General features: G+C 52.3%; 1 protein-coding gene across 3 annotated transcripts in view; it reads right to left on the bottom strand.

Moving 5' to 3' along the window:
• MTA3 (metastasis associated 1 family member 3) overlaps window positions 1-21048 on the bottom strand; it is a 68864-nt gene that overhangs the window by 13139 nt on the left and 34677 nt on the right. For all 3 annotated transcript variants that reach the window (XM_038751633.1, XM_038751635.1, XM_038751634.1), the window contains exons 7-9: window positions 8699-8801; window positions 6208-6307; window positions 43-231 (exon numbers count right to left, since the gene is read on the bottom strand). In XM_038751633.1, coding sequence (XP_038607561.1) covers window positions 43-231; window positions 6208-6307; window positions 8699-8801 — 392 coding nt within the window. The remainder of the gene's footprint in view (window positions 1-42; window positions 232-6207; window positions 6308-8698; window positions 8802-21048) is intronic.

Here is a 21048-nt window from a genome sequence, read left to right as displayed (position 1 = left end):
CTCAGGAGCAGAGGGAGGAAAGCCGGGCCTTTCCCTACTTACGAAATCCTGCCGGATGTCGTTGAAGTCTTTGCCGTACTTCTCCAAAGCCTCTTCGAACAGGCTGGCCTCCGAGGCAGACCACTCTTCCATCTCGTCTCGACACAGGACGGGCCCCCCGAGGGGCACCAGCACCCCCAGAGCGCTGCTCAGGTCACAGCTGTGCCGGAACAGCGTGTCCATGGCGTGGAACTGGCGGGGACACAGCAAGATACCTGGAGGCCAGATCAGCTTCCCCGAACCTATCTCGTCCATCCCCTTCCACCCCAGGGCCACGTCCTTCCACACCCCAAACGGCCGGGTACACCGGCCAAGAACACAGGGATTTGAGTGACCCCCGGAGCACAGCCTCCAGGGACTCCACACAGCCTCCAAGGACTCTACCCAGCTGAATTGCTAATAAGATGCACTGCAGTAGATTGTGAGCTCCTTGTCTGCCAACTCTGTTGTTCTGGACTCTCCAAGCACTTAGTACTGTGCTCTGCACAAATACGTTTTTAATATTTAAGGGCTTACTACGGGCCAGACGTTGTATTAAGTGCTGAAATAGATATGAGTCAGGTTGGATACAGTCAATGTCCTACATGGGGCTCAAAGCTTTAATTCTCATTTTATAGATGAGGTAAATGAGGCACAGAGAAGTTAAGTGACTTGCCCAAGTTCACACAGCAGACAAGTGGTTCAATAAATACTACTGATGATGATGATGATGAAGCATGCCCTATAATGCCCAAGTAAATCAATCCTCAGGATCCCCAGGTCTTTGTAATAAAAATAATAATAATGACTGTGGTATTTGTTAAGTGCTTACTATGTGTCAAGCACTTTTCTAAGCACTGGGGTAGATACAAGCAATCAGGTTGGACACAGGCCCTGTCCCACGTGGGGCTCACAGTCTTAATCCCCATTTTACAGATGAGGTAACCGAGACACAGAGAAGTGAAGTGACTTGCTCAAGGTCACACAGCAGACAAGTGGCGGAACAAGGATTACAACCCAGGTCCTTCTGACTCTTATGCCCTTGCTCTACCCAGTAGGCCACACTGCTTCCTATCACATTCACACCTGACTACAGAAGGAATGGCTGAGGAAGCCGTTTGACCACTCCAACTGACCTTCCCTTTCTCTCAAGGACAGAGGAAAAAAAAGACTCAGTTTTATCAGTCAATAGTAGTTATTGAGATAGGTGGGCTCTAAGGGACAGGGAGGCAGGGGGGATTATGGGAAGAAACAGGAGGCTGGGAGGCAGGAGACTTTGGTCCCACACCGGACTGCTGGGTGACCACAAGCAAGTCACTTAATGCCTCTGAGCCTCTGTTTCCTCTTACATAAAACGGAGAGAAGGAAAGCTGCTCTACCTCTTCCTTAGAGTGGGAGGTGGGTCACTAGCTACTGGAAACCATAGCACCTCGCTGCCTTGGGCCCTGACGGAGGCCCCGGTGATGTGGCTTCCTGGAGGGCGAGTGGAATGGGCAGGGGCCTTTGCTTCGCCCACCCATGACTCCTGCTCCTCCTGGACCACAGTGCACTGGGCCAGACCAGACTGGACCGGATTTCCTGCCGCCATTTCCCCAGGCCTCAGCTGGACTGCAGCACTGTCTGAGACTGCACCTCATTGTGTCCTTGAAATGTCTCCTCTGCCCTCCTTGATTTGGATCCACCTCTTCCAGCTAACCAAACCGCAGCTGGTGCTGTCGGCTGTCCTGCTGCGTTCCATTTCCTGCACAGCAGACGCAGGATAATGTTGCTGCCATGGTGGGCCGGGAAGGAGGGGGCAGGGGGAGAGAGGTGTCGACTAGTTTCCCTGCCTCATTCAATATCTGTGCTCCTGATGCTCCTGGCATTTAGTTTCACGTTCCCCCACTTCCCGCTGTTGTTTGCTCATCAAGCCAAGCCTCTTCCCAAATGGCCAGGGGCCCTGCGCTCTGCCCCAGGAACGTGATCTTAATCATGGTCTTAACCGGATGTTGTTGTCGGCTCCGGAGATCGCCTAGGCTGGCATGCAGAGGAGGAAGAACTCCAGGGACAATTTGAAGTCAGCAGAAGACTTTCTGACGTCTAGCCTATGCAGCTGAATGACGCCGACCCTTGCCCAGCTGGTGGAATGACCCCAGAAGAGATCAAAGAGTGTCCGACAAGCCTGGGGTTGTGGATCGAAGGTCAGATTAAAGCTAAATGGAGATCGGGTACAACGAGGCAGAACCTGGAGAAAGGAGGCAGGAATTCTGCACAGTGCTGTCCTAGGTGCCTAACTGGTTGTAGAGCACTTAGGGTAGACAGAGCACGGGGCTGGGAGTGAGATGGATCTGAGTTCTAATCCTGGCTTCACCGCTTGTCTGCTGTGTGACCTTGGGCAAATCACTTCACTTCTCCGGGTCTCAGTTCCCTCATCTGGAAAATGGGGACAGGGACTGTGTCCAACCTGATTTGCTTGTACCCACCCCAGTGCTTAGTACGGTGGCTGGCATATAGTAAGTGCTTAATAACACCACCAGGGCATTGTATGGGGTGCAGACCACAGTACTGAGCACTGAACTGGACAGTTGGGACCCTATAAAGAAGGCTACCATTGCGAAGCTTACAGTCTAATGGCAGAGACCCTAACAGACTCGAATTGTTAAAATCTGGCATCACCTAGGCAGAGACAGAGGTGACTGTGAATGAACACTAGCAGAGTCCGTCTGCCTGTCAGTGGCCCCGGCCCTCACAGGAAACCAGAGGATGGCCCAAAGAACATGGTGATGGTGGAAACGAGAATGAGCAAGGAAACACCACAGATCAGAAGCAATGGGATACAGCCAGAAAATAGAGCTGGGGGCCAGGAAACCCAGGTGTCCAGGGGCCCAGCCCCACAAGGTGGAGGGGCCCAGTGCTGAGAGAACAACATGGGTGATCCCGCTAGAATCCCGGGCCCTGAGCCACCCTGCACTAACCTAAATGGGATCAGTTTCCCTGCTCTGGAAAGTGACGACTTGGGAATGGGGAGGGGGCCCTCAGGGTCTCTGGGCCATCGGTTCTGGGGCTGGGTTCTCCCGAGTCCAGAGCCTTGCCCCTGGGTCTGCACGCCCAGACCTGCCCAGTCCTCCAGGAGGCCTAAGTGGAGTAGGTGCTGGTGATGCTGCCGTGTACGTGTGAGCTTCTGTCTCTGCCCACTGGACATTCCTGCTCAAACCCACCGAGCCCCAGTAAAGGCTTTCCCTGGGACCCCAGCCGCTCTGAAGACCAGGCACCAGAACACCTCAACCTTCCTGGGGCTCACCTGAGCACTGGGCATTCCCCTTCCTGGCCACTGAGCCTGATCTTCTCCCCGGTGGCTGCCACTCTCAAACCCCATAGAATTTTGTGTTTCCCTTTTTTAAAAAATGGCTTTTGTCTGGCCTTTACTACTTGCCAGGCACTGTTCTAAGTGCTGAGGTAGATACAAATTAATCAGGTCAGATACGGTCCCCATTCCAAATGGGGCTGACAGGCTTAATCCCCATTTTACAGACAAAGTAACTGAGGCCCAGAGAAGTGAAGTGACAAGGTCACAGAGCAGGCAAGGGCAAAGCCAAGATTAGAACGCAGGTCCTTCTGACTCCCAAGCCTATGCTCTATCCACTAATAATAATAATAATAATGATGGCATTTATTAAGCGCTTACTATTTGCAAAGCACTGTTCTAAGTGCTGGGGGGGTTACAAGGTGATCAGGCTGTCCCTTGGGGGGGCTCACAGTTTTAATCCCCATTTTCCAGTTGAGGTAACTGAGGCCCAGAGAAATTAAGCTACTTGCCCAAAGTCACACTGCTGACAATTGTCGGAGCCTGGATTTGAACCCATGACCTCTGACTCCAAAGCCCGTGCTCTTTCCACTGAGCCACGCTGCTTCTCTCCACTAGGCCATACTGCTTCTCCCCACCCCCCCACCAATTAAAACAGGTCTTCTAGACAGCGTGCTCTGGCCTCCTGGGTCCTGTCCACAGCAAACCTCTAAGATCCAAGCTGTTTCTCGCTGACACACCGGTTCTTGCTCCAGGGTCTGTGCTAAGAAGGACTTCCCTGCAAGTTCCTGTGAGTCCTTCACAAGGACATCAGTGGACACTGGCTCCCAGCTGAACTCCACAGATCAGAGCCCGTTGCTGGGTAGGGACCGTTTCTATATGTTGCCGACTTGTACTTCCCAAGCGCTCAGTACAGTGCGCTGCACACAGTAAGCGCTCACTAAATACGATTGAATGAATGAACCTTGTTTTAGCGCCCCGGCGCGGGGGAAGCCAGGAGATGGCTAGGCGGCGAAGGGGCTGCCGCCACGAGGGGGCGCTCTTCCACCATCGCAGATAATAATAATAATGATGGCATTTGTTAAGCGCTTATTATGTGCAAAGCACTGTTCTAGGCGCTGGAGAGGATACAAGGTGATCAGGTTGTCCCACGTGGGGCTCACAGTCTTCATCCCCATTTTACAGAAGAGGCAACTGAGGCCCAGAGAAGTTAAGTGACTTGCCCAAAGTCACACTGTTGACAATTGGCGGAGCCTGGATTTGAACCCATGACCTCTGACTCCAAAGCCCATGCTCTTTCCACCGAGCCACGCTGCTTCTCTAATCCAGCAGTCAGTCATCATCATCAATCGTATTTACTGAGCGCTTACTGTGTGCAGAGCACTGTACTAAGCGCTTGGGAAGTACAAGTTGGCAACATATAGAGACAGTCCCTACCCCTCCTCTGGGGAGGACCAACAGGAAAGGACGACACCACCAGCCCCACCACCAAGAGGCGCTACTCTACATCCAGCCCCAGTTTCCGGGCCACCCTCGGTCATGGGATCGTCGGCCATTCCCACAGCTGGGGCAGCTGGAGTGCTATTTAACAAAGTCCACTTACCACCAGGAGAAAGGAAATCACTAACCTATCTAATATGGATTAGATAGATCTAATACGGATTAGATACTCATTATAACTCAGCAAAAACATTCATAAAATGTTCTATGCCACATGAATTCATGACTGCTTCCGTCCCCACTGGCCTCTGCTGATGCATTCTGAGATTTACATGATGATTTCTCAGCTGCAACAACAATCCCCGGGGCCCTTGAGGCGGACTGCCTGCAGGAAAGCCTGTGTCAGGCCACTCAGGCTTCACCTGGGGCATATGCCTGCCTGTCTGCTACTGGCAGATCCCACCCCAAGCAGAGTCCACCCTGCTTGGGATACTATGACAGCCCTGTGCCCAATGTCTGGGGCCCCTCCTCCCCAGCTCTGGCAGTGAGGCACGCGCTGAGATATTTTCTCAGGGGTGAAGGGGCATCCTCAGCCAACCACACTCCTGCTCACTCTGCACTGGAACAGCGAGGGGAGCCTGAACACATGGCTGAAACCCTGGGGTCTCTCCTCATAATAATAATAATGATGGCATTTGTTAAGCGCTTACTATGTGCAAAGCACTGTTCTAAGCACTGGGGGGGGGATACAAGGTGATCAAGTTGTCCCATGTGGGGCTCACAGTCTTGATCCCCATTTTACAGATGAGGTAACGGAGGCTCAGAGAAGTTAAGTGACTTGCCCAAGGTCACACAGCAGACATGTGGCAGAGCCGGGATTAAGCCTCATCCACCCAGACCTTCTTCCTGTCCACTGATTTGAAGATGACACTACTATGGATGACAAAATTCACCTCTGGGACGGGTGTGGCCAATTTATTTCAAGTACATTCATCTTGCACAGCAACAGATGAAATTTTTAAAACCAGCATTAGTTGAAAATTCTCCCGATAGCTGGGCACTGAGTGTACAGAACACTGGAAAACCTGGTTTGAGCACCTCCTACCTCTCTTACCAAGCTAGCACTTCTGTGAGAATCAAGCAAATGTTAAACCTTGGGGCAACCCTGGTGGTGGGCAGAGGGCGGTCCAGGTATCGCCTGATCCGGAGTGCGCACTGCTTTGTTCTCTAGGCGGTTCGGGGAGGCCAAGCTAGATCTGAACCCCAGGCGCCACAAGAGATTGGCAATATGCGACTGCATCTGTGACTGGCTACATGTGACCGCCCTCCCTGAGGATTCCAGGAGTGATGGTGACTGGGGAGATGAGAGGTGAGCTCAGAGCAAGGGAGAGTTGAGGCAGGATAGGGAGCAGGAGGGAGTGGCGCCAGTCCTGGTCCCAGCCCCATCCCCATCCCCTTCCTCTTACCAGCGTGATGTCTCGGGAAGCTGCTGCTGCGCTCAGGTGGAGACTCGGCTGCCGGACCGAGCTGCTACAGTCCAGGGCTCGGGCAAACGTCCCCACCGCGCTGCACGGAAACACATTCCATCTGATGCCCTCCCACTCGCGGGAGACCCTTTGTTCCTTCCCCTGGCCACCCAAGGTAACCTCCCTCCAATTGAGATGGGCACCGCCCTAGGTGCCTCCCCTTCATCCCAGCTAAAACAGGTCCTCTAATCAGCATGCTCTGGGTTTCTGGGTCCTGTCCACAGAGGCCCCCCCAAGACCTGAGCTCTTTCTTGCCAACACAACGGTTCTTGCTCCAGAGTCCGTGCTATGATGTTGCCTGCCGAAGGGAGTAGACAATGCAAGTGGAAGGGCTGGGAGCTCAAGGTTGGTGGAGGAGTAAAACTACAGTGAACAGAGAATGGAGGTTTGCAGGAAGCCACTACAAGTAAGGAGGTTGGAGATGGAGAAGCTGCCCTCAGAGAACAGGCCTGAAGGCAGCCAGGCCTCCTTGGGGCTTAAGCTGACCCTAAACCAACGGTTTGCTCGCTATTAAATGGGCACCTACCCCTCCAGCTCAGCTTGGCTGTGGCGATGAGAAGAGGCACCACGGATCCAACTATAATGAGCCGGTGGAAGGCTCAAGAAGACCGCCCGAGACCAAACAATAACAATTGAAATGCAGAAAGACACCGGAAACCCCATTCATTATTTAGTGAGTGTCTTGCTCTGAGCTAGCGCTGTCCAGACCCCCTTCTGCTCGGCGCCACACAAGCCCTCCTGGGAATGGGGAACGAGTTCTTTCAGCGCATGCCAGCTGGTCATCCACTGGATGTCTTATTCTTGGTGGGCTGGGGAGGGGGGTGGAGAGTGGGTCTCCGCTTTCCAGACCCCAGATGAGGCCGCTGGGACCATGAAGGAGAGCTTCCTTTGGGGAGTCTCTACAGAATCCGTGTTCTGCTTTTCAAGAGCACGTCTCCGCCTGCCTCTCTGTTCCTGAACAGCCCTCTCTTCATCAGTCTCTCTGCCCACGAGCTGCCGTGTCCTGCATATTGGAATGGCAGATGCGATGCCAATACTGCCCAGCCCCTGCAGTCTTTGGGCAAAGTGCCCTGCATCTCCAGGAGGGGAAGGCTGAGGCTGTTGTGCCTGAGGCTGCTGAGGCTGTTGTCTGTCACCCAGGGCAAGGCAGAGCCCACTGGGAGCCAGGTTCATCAGGGTAACGATGGGAACTGGGGGCCTGGCAGAACGGGGGTGCTGCAGAGAGTCAGGGGTGGAGAGGGGAGAGTCGAGGGTGCTGGAGATGGTCCATGCTGGGTCACTGAGATGGAGTCAGGGGTCTATGCTGGGTCACTGGGGGAGAGTTAGAGATAGAGAGGGGAGAGTCAGGGGTGTGGGATGGTCCATCCCTAGACATGAGGGTTGTGGAGGTCGGGAGAGAAAGTGGTCCAGGAGATGAACCAGCACACAGTTCCCCCAGGCATCTGGGTGCCGCTGTCAGAGACAAAGAGTCCTGGGCTGGACAAGCCTTGGGGCTGAGCCGGGCAGGCCTTGCTTAAGGTTTTGTGCTCCCTTTCTGCCTTACTCCTTCCCTGAGAGGAAAGGGTAGGGGGAGGCAGGCTCACGAGGTGGAAAACCCACCCAAGCAGAACAAAACAGGGATTTAACATCTCCATCTCTGCTGCAAATTCAACTGAAAACGATCAGCTCACAAAACCTGATGTTGCTAGGCGGCCTCCCTCCCAGTCCTTGTTTTGGGGCATGCACAGGGAACCCAGTGAGTGGAAACAGAACTCTTGAGCCCAGGGTGAGAGCAGGAGGTGGCTCTTTCCCCGTCTCTCTAGGTCACCTGACACGGCAGAATCCCTTCTGCTCCCAACTGATGAGGCTGCCTCTCATGGGCCATGCCCGCCAAGCCCCTCGTCCCACCCTGGACCCCCAAGCCCAGGACCCCAGTACTGGGGTGTGCACTGGGGAAGAGGCACTGTACACACAAACTACAGTGTTTCACGCTTTCTCTACCACACTACTATACTGAAACACTCATTACCATTGCCCAACACCACACCAGGCCACCTTGTCATGGATACTGGCATCTGCCCCCAGGGGTGATGGTCCCCAGATGTGCCAACTGGACTCCCAGCCCTCCCCCCTCAGCACTCTAACAAGCCCCAGTGTCCAGGCAGGGCTGAGAAGACCCAAAATGGCAGGTTTCTGGCCTGTTTGTTCTGATAGCCCTGTCTTTTCCCACTACACCTAGCCTGCCCCACGCTGACAATGGAGTCCCGCCCCTCTTTCACCCGCCCCCTCCCAACTCCTCAGTTCTACGTGGTCCCAGAAATCCTCTCATGGGGGTTGCCCTGAGCTAGGTTGCGGGTCGATAATCTGGGGGCTCTACCTTAGAGAGGAAAGGTGAGCCTGCCCAGGGAGAAGGCAGAAGAGGACAGCAGAAGACGGGGGAGGGATGACTTACCGGGCCACGACGAGAAACTGGTCTATCTGTCGGTCGGTCAGAGGGCTATCGGGGTCCCACACTTTTACTTCTAGCTTGGATGGCTCACGCTCATCTCCTTCTCCTGCAACAGGTGGGTGAGAAAAAGCATGGTTATGAACTTGGACCCGCTCTCCCACATGATTTCCAAAAGGGAGCCCCTCTCCCACTGAATTATGGGAAGGCGCTCCTTCTCTTGCATGATGACAGAAAGGGGCTCACACTCTCACAAGTTTATGGGAAAGGGCTCTTGCACAATTATGGAAAAGGACTCTCTTCGGAACAATTTGGCTATTGTGTACAAAAGAAAAATGATGCTCCCTAGAACTATGTGCCACTTGATAATGATCATCACATATCTGATTGCATTTCATATTACTATTTCAATATCTTCTATCACCAGACTACATTTTAATGACTTCAAACAGTGAAGACATTACTGAATTAACAGATTTCCTAGCACTGACACAGAATAATCACTCTGAAATTGGAAAACCATCTCCTAGTTGGGGCTGAAAGCTGCACAGAGTCACTGCTTCATACTCTGCGTGCCATCCATGCTTAAGCTCACCTAGTCCAACTGCGAGGAATAGGTTGTCCTGGGCCCACGGTGGAAATTAATTCAAGATATAACATTTCAGGAAATAGATGCGAGCTAATATGTCGGACAAGCAAACTATCTGCCTTGCCCATGCATCTTGAGGAAGCAGCAGGGGCAGAAAAGATGGTTGTCAAGCTCTCTGCCACTTGCCCTTTCTGTATTCTTGGGAAAGTCACAACTGTTCTGTACCCAAGTTTCCTCATCTATAAAATGGGGATTAAATTCCTTTTCTCCATGCCTCTCAGACTGCAAGCCCCATATGGGACTGCGACTGTGTCCAATATGATTGCATAATAATAATAATACTTGTAAAGTGGTTACTATGTGCCAGACACTGTTCTAAGCACTGGGGTAGATACAAGTTAATCAAGTTGGACCATCTCTGTCATACATGGGGCTCTCAGTCTACGTAGAATGGAGTGGTATTTAATCACTGTTTTACAGATGGGTTAACCATTGAGGCACAGAGAAGTTACGTGATTTGCCCAAGGTCACACAGCAGACATGTGGTAGAGCCAGGATTAGAACCTGAGTCCCCGCCCATGGTCTCTGTAAAATAATAATAAATAATAAATAATGATGGCATTTGTTAATCATATTTATTGAGCGCTTACTGTGTGCAGGGCACTGTACTAAGTGCTTGCGAAGTACAAGTCGGCAACATATAGAGACGGTCCCTACGGAACAGCGGGCTCACAGTCTAGACGGGGATAATAATAATGATGGCATTTATTAAGCACTTACTATGTGCAAAGCACTGTTCTAAGTGCTGGGGAGGTTACAAGGTGATCGGGTTGTCCCACAGGGGACTCACAGTCTTCATCCCCATTTTACAGATGAGGTAACTGAGGCGCAGAGAAGTTAAGTGACTTGCCCAAAGTCACACAGCTGACAACTGGCAGAGCTGGGATTTGAACCCATGACCTCTGACTCCAAAACCTGGGCTCTTTCCACTGAGCCACGCTGCTTCTCTAATAATTACATCTACTCCAGGGTTTTAGCACAGTACTTGGCACATGGTGAGCACTTAACTAATACTGTAATCATCATTATTAGGCTCGTGGTAGAAACCAAGGAGGCCCAGTGGCCCGGCTGGGAGCCAATGTGCCACATCCTCCAGGGACCAGGGCTCTCATGCATTTGCCAGCCATCTCTGCTCACACCCTGGAAAAGGAGTATGTGGTGTAAGGCTCCAACTTTGCCAGAGACATTCAACTTCCCTGCGGGGAGGAGCGGCGGGGTGGTGGCGTGGATGGGCAGGCAGGACAGCAGCACCAGGAAGGCAGCGGACTGCAAGGAACCCAGGCAGAAACAAGGCTGTGGACAAAGCAGCAGCAGGGAGCGTGAGAGCTCGTCTGCCCCCAGTGAAGACCCCAGGCCCGAGTCACAACTCCAGTCATCCTCAGCTCAGAATGGCCCGACACTGACCCCCTGCTCCAGCTTTATAGCAACCCATTCCCACTTTACGACACCAGCCTCCTTTACAGCACAAGCTCCAGGGTGTGTGGGAGCAGAAGGGAAATGGTGAAACCATGTTCAAAGCCACGATCACGGAGAGGAGAGTCTGGACACAGTGGCGGGGAAGGGGAGAGGAGGAGGAGAGGATTAACTTGAAGTCCTTCACCTCCTCCAGGAGGCCTTCCCAGACTGAGCCCCCTCCTTCCCCTCCCTCTCCCTCCATCTCCCCCACCTTACCTCATTCCCCTCCCCACAGCACCTGTATATATGTATATATGTTTGTATGAATTTATTACTCTTTATTTTATTTGTGCATATTTATTCTATTTATTTTATTTTGTTAATATGTTTTGTTTTGTTCTCTGTGTCCCCCTTCTAGACTGTGAGCCCACTGTTGGGTAGGGACCGTCTCTATATGTTGCCAACTTGTACTTCCCAAGCGCTTAATACAGTGCTCTGCACACAGTAAGCGCTCAATAATACGATTGAATGAATGAATGAAAGTCAGAAGGGCCAACGTTCCCATCACACTTCAGGTGGAGTAAAGGTCAAATGGTTACCCTGGGGAGGAGCCCCTCTGGCTCAAGAGAAAGCCACCTGGGGAGTTGGGCTGCCCGTCTACCTCAGACTGAGTGCACAATTTGGGGTAATGGAGGTAAAGGGAAAGAACCAGACTTTGGCTCTGGAATCAACCTCTCCCATTTAGGGCACCGTCCCTACCCGAAAATCAGTTCCGATGTTCAGCACGTCAACGGTGGGTGCCATTTCCAAGAGTTCGTTGCACCAGCCGCCTGAGCACGGCCTCTGCACTGAGATGGCAGGGATTCATTCAATTGTATTTATTGAGCGCTTACTGTGTGCAAACCACTTAATAATGTTAAGCACTTACTATGTGCCAAGCACTGTTCTAAGTGCTGGGGTAGATACAAGGTCATCAGGTTGTCCCACGTGTAGCTCACAGTCTTAATCCCCATTTTCCAGATGAGGTAACTGAGGCACAGAGAAGTTATAAGTGGCATGCTCAAGGTCGTTCATTCATTCATTCATTCAATCGTATTTACTGAGCGCTTACTGTGTGCAGAGAACTATACTAAGCGCTTGGGAAGTACAAGTTGGCAATATATAGAGACGGTCCCTACCCAACAGTGGGCTCACAGTCTAGAAGGGGGAGACAGGGAACAAAAGCAAACATATTAACAAAATAAAATAAATAGAATAAATATGTACAAATAAAATAGAGTAATAAATGCATACAAACATATATACATATATACAGGTGCTGTGGGGAGGGGAAGGAGGTAAGGTGGGGGGTATGGGGAGGTCACACAGCAGACAAGTGGCAGAGCCGGGATTAGAACCCACATCCTCTGACTCCCAAACCTGCGCTCTTTCCACACCAGTACCCACTAGAGAAAGATATCAGCAGTCTCTGGGACCCCCAGAGATGGTAGAGGCAGCCAGGACCCCTTAAAGGAGGCTGCAGAGACTACCTAGGCCCTGAGAGAGACAGCAGAGACTGCTGGAACAACCCAAGAAAGATAGTGGAAAGCAATGGGGCCCTCAGACAGGGACGGCAGAGAGAGATGGCAGAGACTGCTAGAACCCACCAGAGAGAGATGACAGAGCCTGCCAGAGAAGCCCCCAGAAAGAAAGCAGAGGCCACCGGGGCCGTCGGGGCCCCAAGAGAAATGGTAGAGATAATCAGGGCCCCCAGAGAAATGGCAGAGACCACCAAGGCCGTCCCCCCAGCCCCTGAGACATGGCAGAGACCACCGAGACCCACGCCCCCACCCAAACAGAAACTATGCCACAGGCATCGTGACTTTGATCGGGGACAGGGTATGGAGGAGACATAACAGGCACAGATTTTAGTCTGTGTGAATGTACACACACACACACACACCTGAGGGTTCAGGATTGGAGTTCACAGCAGAAGGAAGTGGGTGGGCAGCAACCTGGAATTGCTGCTCCCCAAATCCCTCCCAATGCAAAGGAACTGGAGGACGGCAGTTTTGGAACAAAGAGCAGAAAACACATCTTCCCCCAGAGGGGTTGGTGGGGGGTGCATGCTGAATCGTTACCCATAGGGAGTTGGTCAGCAAGGAACACCAGCTGATCTGGGGGGGTTGGAGGGTTAAACGAAGGGTTGGATAGATCCATGGACTGGCGGAGAGTCACGGGTATAGGTATTCTGGGTCACGGGGGGACAGTCAAAGATGGAGAGGGAGAGTCAGAGGTTTTGGACAGTCTGTGCTGGGTCAGTGGGGAGATTAAGTACAAGTGCCAACTTGTACTTCCCAAGCGCTTAGTACAGTGCTCTGCACACAGTAAGCACTCAATAAATACAATTGATTGATTGATTGATTAAGGGATGGAGAAGGGAGGGTCAGCGGTGTTGGATGGTCTGTTCTTGATCATGAAGGTGAGTGACCAGAAAAACAATCAGACCACGGGTTCTCCCACCATCCTTGCACCCTGCTGAAGACAAGAGTTCTGGGTAGGTGGGCTGTGCGGCTATCCAAGATATCCAAAATTAGACAAAATCATCCCCCAGAGCCCCAGCTAACCTCAAAGAGCCAAAATACTCCCTCTCCACCCACTGGACTGCAGGCGGCCAGGCAGGCAAGGCTCCAGCCACAGAGCAGCCAGGAGCTGGCGGAGATTATTTTATAATTGACTTCCTGGCAAGTTTGAAAGAAAAACATTCCCTGGTTTGCAAAGTGGACGTTGAAGCATCACACCCCCGCCACCCCACCCCTTGCTTCTCCTCCTCCTGGTATCCAGGCACTGAGGACGCTGCCCTGAGCCCCTGGGCAACCAATTACTTCTGTCCAAGAGGAAGCTGGGCTGCACGGAGCCTGTGGAAATGAGAGCCTGCTGGGAGCATGGGGGGAGAGCGTGGGGCGGTAGGAAGAGCATGGAACAGAAGGAAGAGCAAGGTGTGGAGGGAAGAGCGAGGCGCAGAGGGATGAGCAAGGCATGGAGGGGAGAGCGAGATGGGGAATGGAGCGGAGGCAGGGAGAGGGAAGAACAGGGGAGGGGGATCACAGGGGAGAGGGAAGAACGGGGGCAAGCAAAGTATGGGGGCGAGGGAAGTACGGGGGAGTGGAGCAAGGCACAGCAGGGCAGGATGGCGGAGCAGGTCAGAAGCAGCCGCCGAGCTGCTGTGAACACTCTAAGGGCTTTTGTGTTCGTGTTGTTTACATGCCCTCCGCCTGCCAAGTCGGGCAATCAGGTCCATTAATCACTGTCCCCGTAGGCCTCACCCCAGACCGGACCGGCAGCCGAGACAGCCGAGCCAAAGGCGGAGGCGGCCGAGATGGCGGAGGTGGAGGCGGCGCAGACTTGCAGGGTAGGAAGACAAACTGGCCGCCTCAGCCCACTCGACCCTGGGGGCAGGGGGGAGGAAGTGGGGAGGGGAGAGGGAACCCTTCTGAGGTAGCGGAGATGGAGGCATGGGGCGGGAAGAACCGTGCTCCCATCTATATTTCCAGCAGAAACGGGTGAAGACTGGTTCTTCATGGCCACCCCTGGTTTTCCCCAGGATCCGCTCATTCTCTCTGTCTCTGTCAACATGTCTCTGTCTGCCTCACCCCAACACAGAGCCAGGAAATGAGGTGGACACTGACTGCAGGGCAGGCAGAAGCGGGCGTGAGGGCAGCTCGTGGTGGGGCGGAGGATGGACATCTGGAAGGGAAAAGTCTCCTGGCAGTGCCTCTTCAAAGCAGCGTGGCTCAGTGGAAAGAGCACGGGCTTTAGAGTCAGAGGTCATGGGTTCAAATCCCGGCTCTGCCACTTGTCAGCTGGGTGACTTTGGACAAGTCACTTAACTTCTCTGTGCCTCAGTTACCTCATCTGTAAAATGGGGATGAAGACTGTGAGCCCCCGTGGGACAATCTGATCACCTTGTAACCTCCCCAGCGCTTAGAACAGTGCTTTGCACATAGTAAGCGCTTAATAAATGCCATAAAAAAGGAGCCACCTCAGGAATTTCAATGTCCAATGGCTTCCAGCTGGAAAAACCACCACCCACCTGCGCCCCAGCTGGGACACTGGCCACTGCTCACTGATTCTGTCCTGACTGCTCCTTCATCACCTCCTCCTGAGCTCTTTCCAGCTCCACAGAACTAAGGGCTAATACCAGTGAAAACACCCTATTTACACAGCAGCCTGGACTGAAAAAATGTCTCCGGGCAGTTTAACCAAACAAAATTAAAGCTGCCCAGAGCAGGGACAGCATTGACTTTCATTGGAAACCTAAAATCTGCTCTGTTAACACCCAGTAGTTAGTCTCCTCGAAGATAAGCACAAATAGACAGAGGAATCCAGAGAACTTGACCCTTTATCCCTGGCAACAGAAACAGATCCCCAGGGCTGCAGAGCAGCACGATCCATAAAGCATGGTAGCCCAATGGGGCTGTCAACAGTTAAGTTGATCATTCATAGGTAGGATCAGTAGGGAGAGAGTCAGGGGAGTTGGATGGCCCATGCTGGATCACTACAGGAGTCAGGGATGGAGAGGGGAGAGTCAGGGGTGTTGGATGGTCTATGCTGGGTCACTAGGGGAGAGTCAGGGGTGTCAGATGCTTCGTGCTGGGTCACTGGGGGCGAAGTCAGGGATGGAGAGGGAAGAGTCAGGGGTGTTGAATAATAATAATAATAATAATAATAATAATAATAATAAAACAATAATTGGGGTATTTGTTAAGCCTTACTGTGTGCCAGGCACTGGACTAAGTGCTGGGGTAGATAAGAGTTAATCAGGTTGGACACAGTCCCTGTCCCACAGAGGGCTCACAGTCTTATTCCCCATTTTACAGATGAGGTAATTGAGGCACAGAGAAGTTAACTGACTTGCCCAAGGTCACACGGCAGACAAGTGATAGAGTCAGGATTAGAACCCATGACTTTCTGACTCCCAGGCCCATGCTCTATCCACTTTGGCATGCTGCTTCTGGTAGTGGAGGGTTGATTCCTAACTATGAGGGTGGGTGGCCAGGAGGGTAACCAGTACATAGTTCCCCCAAATGTCCTAGTGACCTGCCAGAAAGAGTCCTGGACTGGGAGAAGTGTGCAGCTAACAACAATAATGATGATGATAATAATAATATATCGAGTGAATATTATATGCCAAGAACTGTAGTAACTGCTGGGGTCGATACAAAACACTCAGGTCAGACACAAGTCCCTATCCCACTTGAGGCTCATGGTCCCAGAAGAAGGGAGAGCAGGTTTTAGTCCCTATTTTACAGATGAGGAAACAGACATAGAATTTAAATGACTTGTCCCAAATCATCCAGTAGGCAAGTGGCAGAGTCGGGACGAGAACCCAGTTCCTCTGCTTCTCAGACCCGGGCTCTTTCCACTAGACCACATTGCTTCTAAAGCAGCTGACCCCCAGTGGCATGCTCATGACACGGTGAAGCATTGTTTCAGCCCTGAGATTATCAAAGCTGGAACTAAACCGCCACTGGAAGAGGACCGGAGGAACAGCGAGAGGGAGAGGGGGAAATGCCAGGGTTGCGGGCATGGAGAGGGAAGAGAGATGCTTTCTGACTTCACCGGTGCCCCTTTGCCAAGGCACGGAGCAGAAACCCACATCACTTTGGCGGGCCTGAAAGCCTTGTGTAGATCTGCTTCCTAAAATGGTTCTCCCATGGATAATTTTCCCTGCTGCAGAATGCCCTTCTTAAGAGCCAACTTAGAGTCAGTCAGTCAATTGTATTTACTGAGCACTTACTGCACGCAGTACCAACCCCATCCAGTACTAAGACCTTAGGAAAGAACAGTATAAGATTACAGACACATTCCCTGCCCACAACGAGCTGACAGTCTAGAGGGTTTTTTTTATAGCACCCATGGGGAGCTGGGTATCAGCTGGGTAACAGTGCCAAGCTCTGTGCTGGCACGGGAGAAGATACGAGATCATCGGATCAGACACAGTCTCTGTCCTCCCTGGGGACTATAATCTAAGAAAGGGGCATTTTATCCCCATTTTAAAGAGGAGGAAACTAAGGCTCAGAAAGTTGCCGAGGTGACGGGGCAGGGAAGAGGCGGAGATGGGACGAGAGCCTGGCTCTCCTAATTGGCCACTAGGGGGCGCTGCCTGCACACTGTGCACTTCTCTGGCCCGGAGCAGCTACTTCAATCATTCATTCAATCAATCAATCAATCGTATTTACTGGGCGCTTACTATGTGCAGATCACTGTACTAAGCACTTGGGAGAGTACAATATAACACTATAACAGACACATTCCCTGCCCACGAACAGCATACAGTCTAGAAGGAGAGACAGAGATTAATATAAATAAATTACAGTATGAAATGAAGCAGCGTGGTTTAGTGGAAAGAGCACGGGCTTGGGAGTCGGAGGTTGTAGGTTCTAATCTCGATTCCACCACTTGTCAGCCGTGTGACTTTGTGCAAGTCACTTAACTTCTCCGTGCCTCAGTTGCCTCACCTGTGCTTGGCACATAGTAAGTGCTTAACGAATACCATCACTATTATTATTCAAATGGGGGATTGAGACTGTGAGCCCCACGTGGGACAACCTGATTACCTTGTATCTACCCCAGCTCTTGGAACAGTGCTTGGCACATTTATTCATTCGTATTTATTGAGCACTTACTTTGTGCAGAGCACTGTACTAAGCGCTTGGAAAGTACAATTTGGCAACAGACACAATCCCTACCGAACAACGGGCCCACAGTCTAGAACAGCGCTTAACAAATACCATTATTATTATTATTTTTATAATATGTACATAAGTGCTGTGGGGTTGGGAGGGGATGAATAAAAGGAGCAAGTCAGGGTGACACAGAAGGGAGTGGGAGAAGAGGAAAGGAGGGCTTAGTCAGGGAAGGTTTCTTCCAGCTATCTGTCTGCTGGGGCAAGACTGGGCTGGATAGGAAGCCCGCCCCTCCACCCAACCCTGGATCTTCCAGCCCTCCTCTATTGAGCGGGGAAGGACAGCATACTCGACCATCCTACCCCACCCAGCCCCCACTCCACCATGACCATTTCTACCCCAGGAGGCACACTCCTCCAGAGTGGACAGGGGATTCGGAAGCCCTGCTCTCTCCTCTGCTTATGGGGGCTCTGGCCTGGGTGATCTCGGTCCAGTGCTGCTGGCCCCCTCCATTTCGAGGCCACAGGAGTACCTCAGTGGTCGGGCTGACCAAGCGCTTAGTACAGTGCTCTTCATACAGTAAGCCCCCAGTAAGTACGATCCATGGATTGATCGGTAAGGAATGGGGGAGAGTGGGAAGAAGACGACTAGAAGGAGGGAGAGAAGGGGAGAAGAGGGAGAGAAGGATGGGAAGGAGGGAAAGAAGGGCGGGGAGGAGGGAGAGAAAGGAGGGAGCAAGGGAGAGAAAGATGGGAAGGAGGGAGGGAGCGAACCAGGTTTCTGGAGGAGGGGAGGGGGAGGAGCAGGCTTCCGTTTGGTTAATTAAAATTCCGTAATTACACGGCCCGAAGCCCAGCCGCTCCCCGCGGTGGGGAAGTCCCCAGTGCCGCCGCCGCCGCCGCCGCGCTCGCACTGGTAACAGGCTGAACAAGGAGCAGGGAAATACATTTTTGCATTTCAAGTGGATCACAGCGCCGTCCGCATCTCAGCTCATCACATCTCCCGCCGTCAGGAAATTGGCGGATTTGCAAGTGGAAGCGAGTCCCCGGGGCGCTGGGCGGGGCGCCTGCCTCCCCAACCCGGCAGACTCCCCCCATCTCTACCCTCCCCATACTCTCCCCATCTCCCCCCCCCCACTCCGGATTCTCCCCATTCCCTCCCCCGCTCTGCAGGGACTCTCCCCTCCATGCAGCCGGTAATTGGGAACTACGGAAGTGGACTGCCATTCCATTCCACGTTGGATTCGCCTCAGGCCTCCCCCTGCCACCTCCACACAAAACTTCCCTTCCACCTCCGCCCTAGTCCTACTCCTACAGTCCTATGGTCCTACTGGTTAATAATAATCAAAATAATAATGATGGTACTTGTTAAGCGCTTACTATGTGCCAAGCACGGTTCTAAACGCTGGGATTGATACAAGTCAATCAGATTGAACACAATCCCTGTCCTACACGGGGCTCATACTCTTAGTCCCCATTTTACAGATGAGGTAACTGAGGCCCAGAGAAGTGAAGTAACTTACCCAAGGTCACACAGAAAACATGTGGCGGAGCCAGGATTAGAATCTAGGTTCCCCTGAGTCCCGGGCCCATGCTCTACCCACTAGGCCACCCTCCACTTGGCCCCCCGCAATCTCAAGCTGCAGGAGGATGGACTGGATGCTTGGCAGACTCCCTCATCCTGGGCCGCAGGCCGGGAGAAGCGGGCTGAGCTGGAAAGTGCAGCCAGCATCCACAGCCTCCCTCACAGCCTGCTCCCACCCCAGTGCCGCCCGACCTCCCCCAGCACTCAGCCTCCCCCAAGATGGCCTCCCACAGCACTCAGCCTCCCTCTGCCAGATCTCTCACACGACTCAGCCTCCACTGGCCCGCGCTTCCCTGGTGTGCTCTTGAATGAAATGGGCTGGGAACATGTCTGCTAACTTGGTTGCATTGTACTCTCACAAGTTCTTCGTATATACAGTGCTCTGCAAATAGTAAGTTCTCAATAAAATCCATTAATTGACTGAAATGGTTTGGGTGCCCATCTGCCCATGGATCTTCCTCGTCCCTCACCGGCTTACTGAGGTCAAAGGCCATTTCATGGTGCTAGTCCAGAGCAACTGCCAGTATGCCCACTCCCACCCTGGGGCCAAGGGGAGACACTGGCTGACCACCCCTGCTCCCCCAGCCCCCATAGTACCCCTGACCCAACTGGCCAACAGTGGGTGAGGCCCAATCCAGGTGGCTTTAGTCTGGGGTTGCTGCAGGGAACTGGGGTGTACCAGAGGTCATTCCAGGAAATACGCCCACTCCCCAAAGACAGCATCCCCACAGGACCACATCAGCACAATTATCCCCGTGGGCCACATCCATTCTTGGTGATAGCTGCCCACCTGTGTGGAGACAGCACTGGAGACCAGAGAGGTTTAGTGGCTTGTCCAGGGTCACCCAGCTGCCCAGAGTCAGTGCTGGACCCAGAGATCAGATTTCCGGGTTCCTCACGGCCTCCTTCCTCACAGATGGCCCGGCCCCCAAGGGCCTCCGGGTCATCTGTTTCCTTACAGACCACTCGAAATTAGACCTAGTTTCAAAGTTCCCTTTCCTATGTAATGACCAGCTCGGAGCTAAAAGAACATGGGGTTATGGCAGGTGGTTATTGCCAAAACAATAGCAAATTGTATTTCTGATCCTACGCACATGTGCAAAAATAACAATCAAAACGCTCCAGTGGGTGAGGGAAAAATCATGAGACATACATTAAAATCAAGATCTCTAGTCCCTGCTGGACTGTTTTCAAAATTCTTACATATGCTAATTTGAAGCTGCAGAGATTTTAATGGACCTAACTGACAAAATGAAAAAGCATTCAAATGTGTCAGATTTCACAGTGAAGAATTTTAAATGTCAGATATCATAAAAAAGGGCATTAAACTTCCTACGGGAAAAGTTACGGAACCCAAAGAGCCGTCTGAAAGCAGGAGACGGGAGAGTTGCTGAACCACCGGGCGGGTCCAGGAATACTAGAGGCCCATTGAATGTCTTCCCTGTGGATGGGGCCATGGGACGATGCGGGGAGGGTGGATTGGCGACAAAGATGAGGTGGCAGCAGGGAGAGCTTCTTCCCTCCAGGATTTCCGTTCTGGGTCGGGACCCTTCCGGCCCTAGTCGGGAGCTCAAACCATCCAGCAGCAACACTACACCCGAGCTTGTCCCGAAGCTGGGGTGGGTCTGGTGGATCACTGTAGCTCCTGCTTTCTCCTGGAAACACCATCTGACCTGGTTTCTCCAACACCATCCCCTCCTGGTTCACCTGCTCTTCAGCCTCCTGCTCTCTAGCTGTGGGGGGATCCCTCAAGGCCCACTTCTGGGTCTGGGTCCCCTTCTCTTCATCCTCTACACCCACTCTCTTATTCTCCCTCCGATTTAGTTTGTGAGCCCCACATGGGACTAGATTATCTTGTATTTATCCCAGCGTTTATTTAGTACAGTGCTTGGCACATAGTAAGCACTTAACCAATACTAAAATCATTATTATTAATTCTGCTCCCACTACTTCTACCCCCATATCTCCATTTCTTGCTCTGATCTCTTCTTCTCTGCTAGCTCCCATCTCTTCCTTGTCTCCAGGACATCTCTACTTAAATGATCCACAACCAACTCAAG

Source organism: Tachyglossus aculeatus, chromosome 9 (assembly GCF_015852505.1).
Source record: "Tachyglossus aculeatus isolate mTacAcu1 chromosome 9, mTacAcu1.pri, whole genome shotgun sequence".
Lineage (NCBI taxonomy): Eukaryota > Metazoa > Chordata > Mammalia > Monotremata > Tachyglossidae > Tachyglossus > Tachyglossus aculeatus.
Note: the sequence above shows the minus strand (reverse complement) of the source record. Positions and strands in the feature narration are given on the sequence as shown.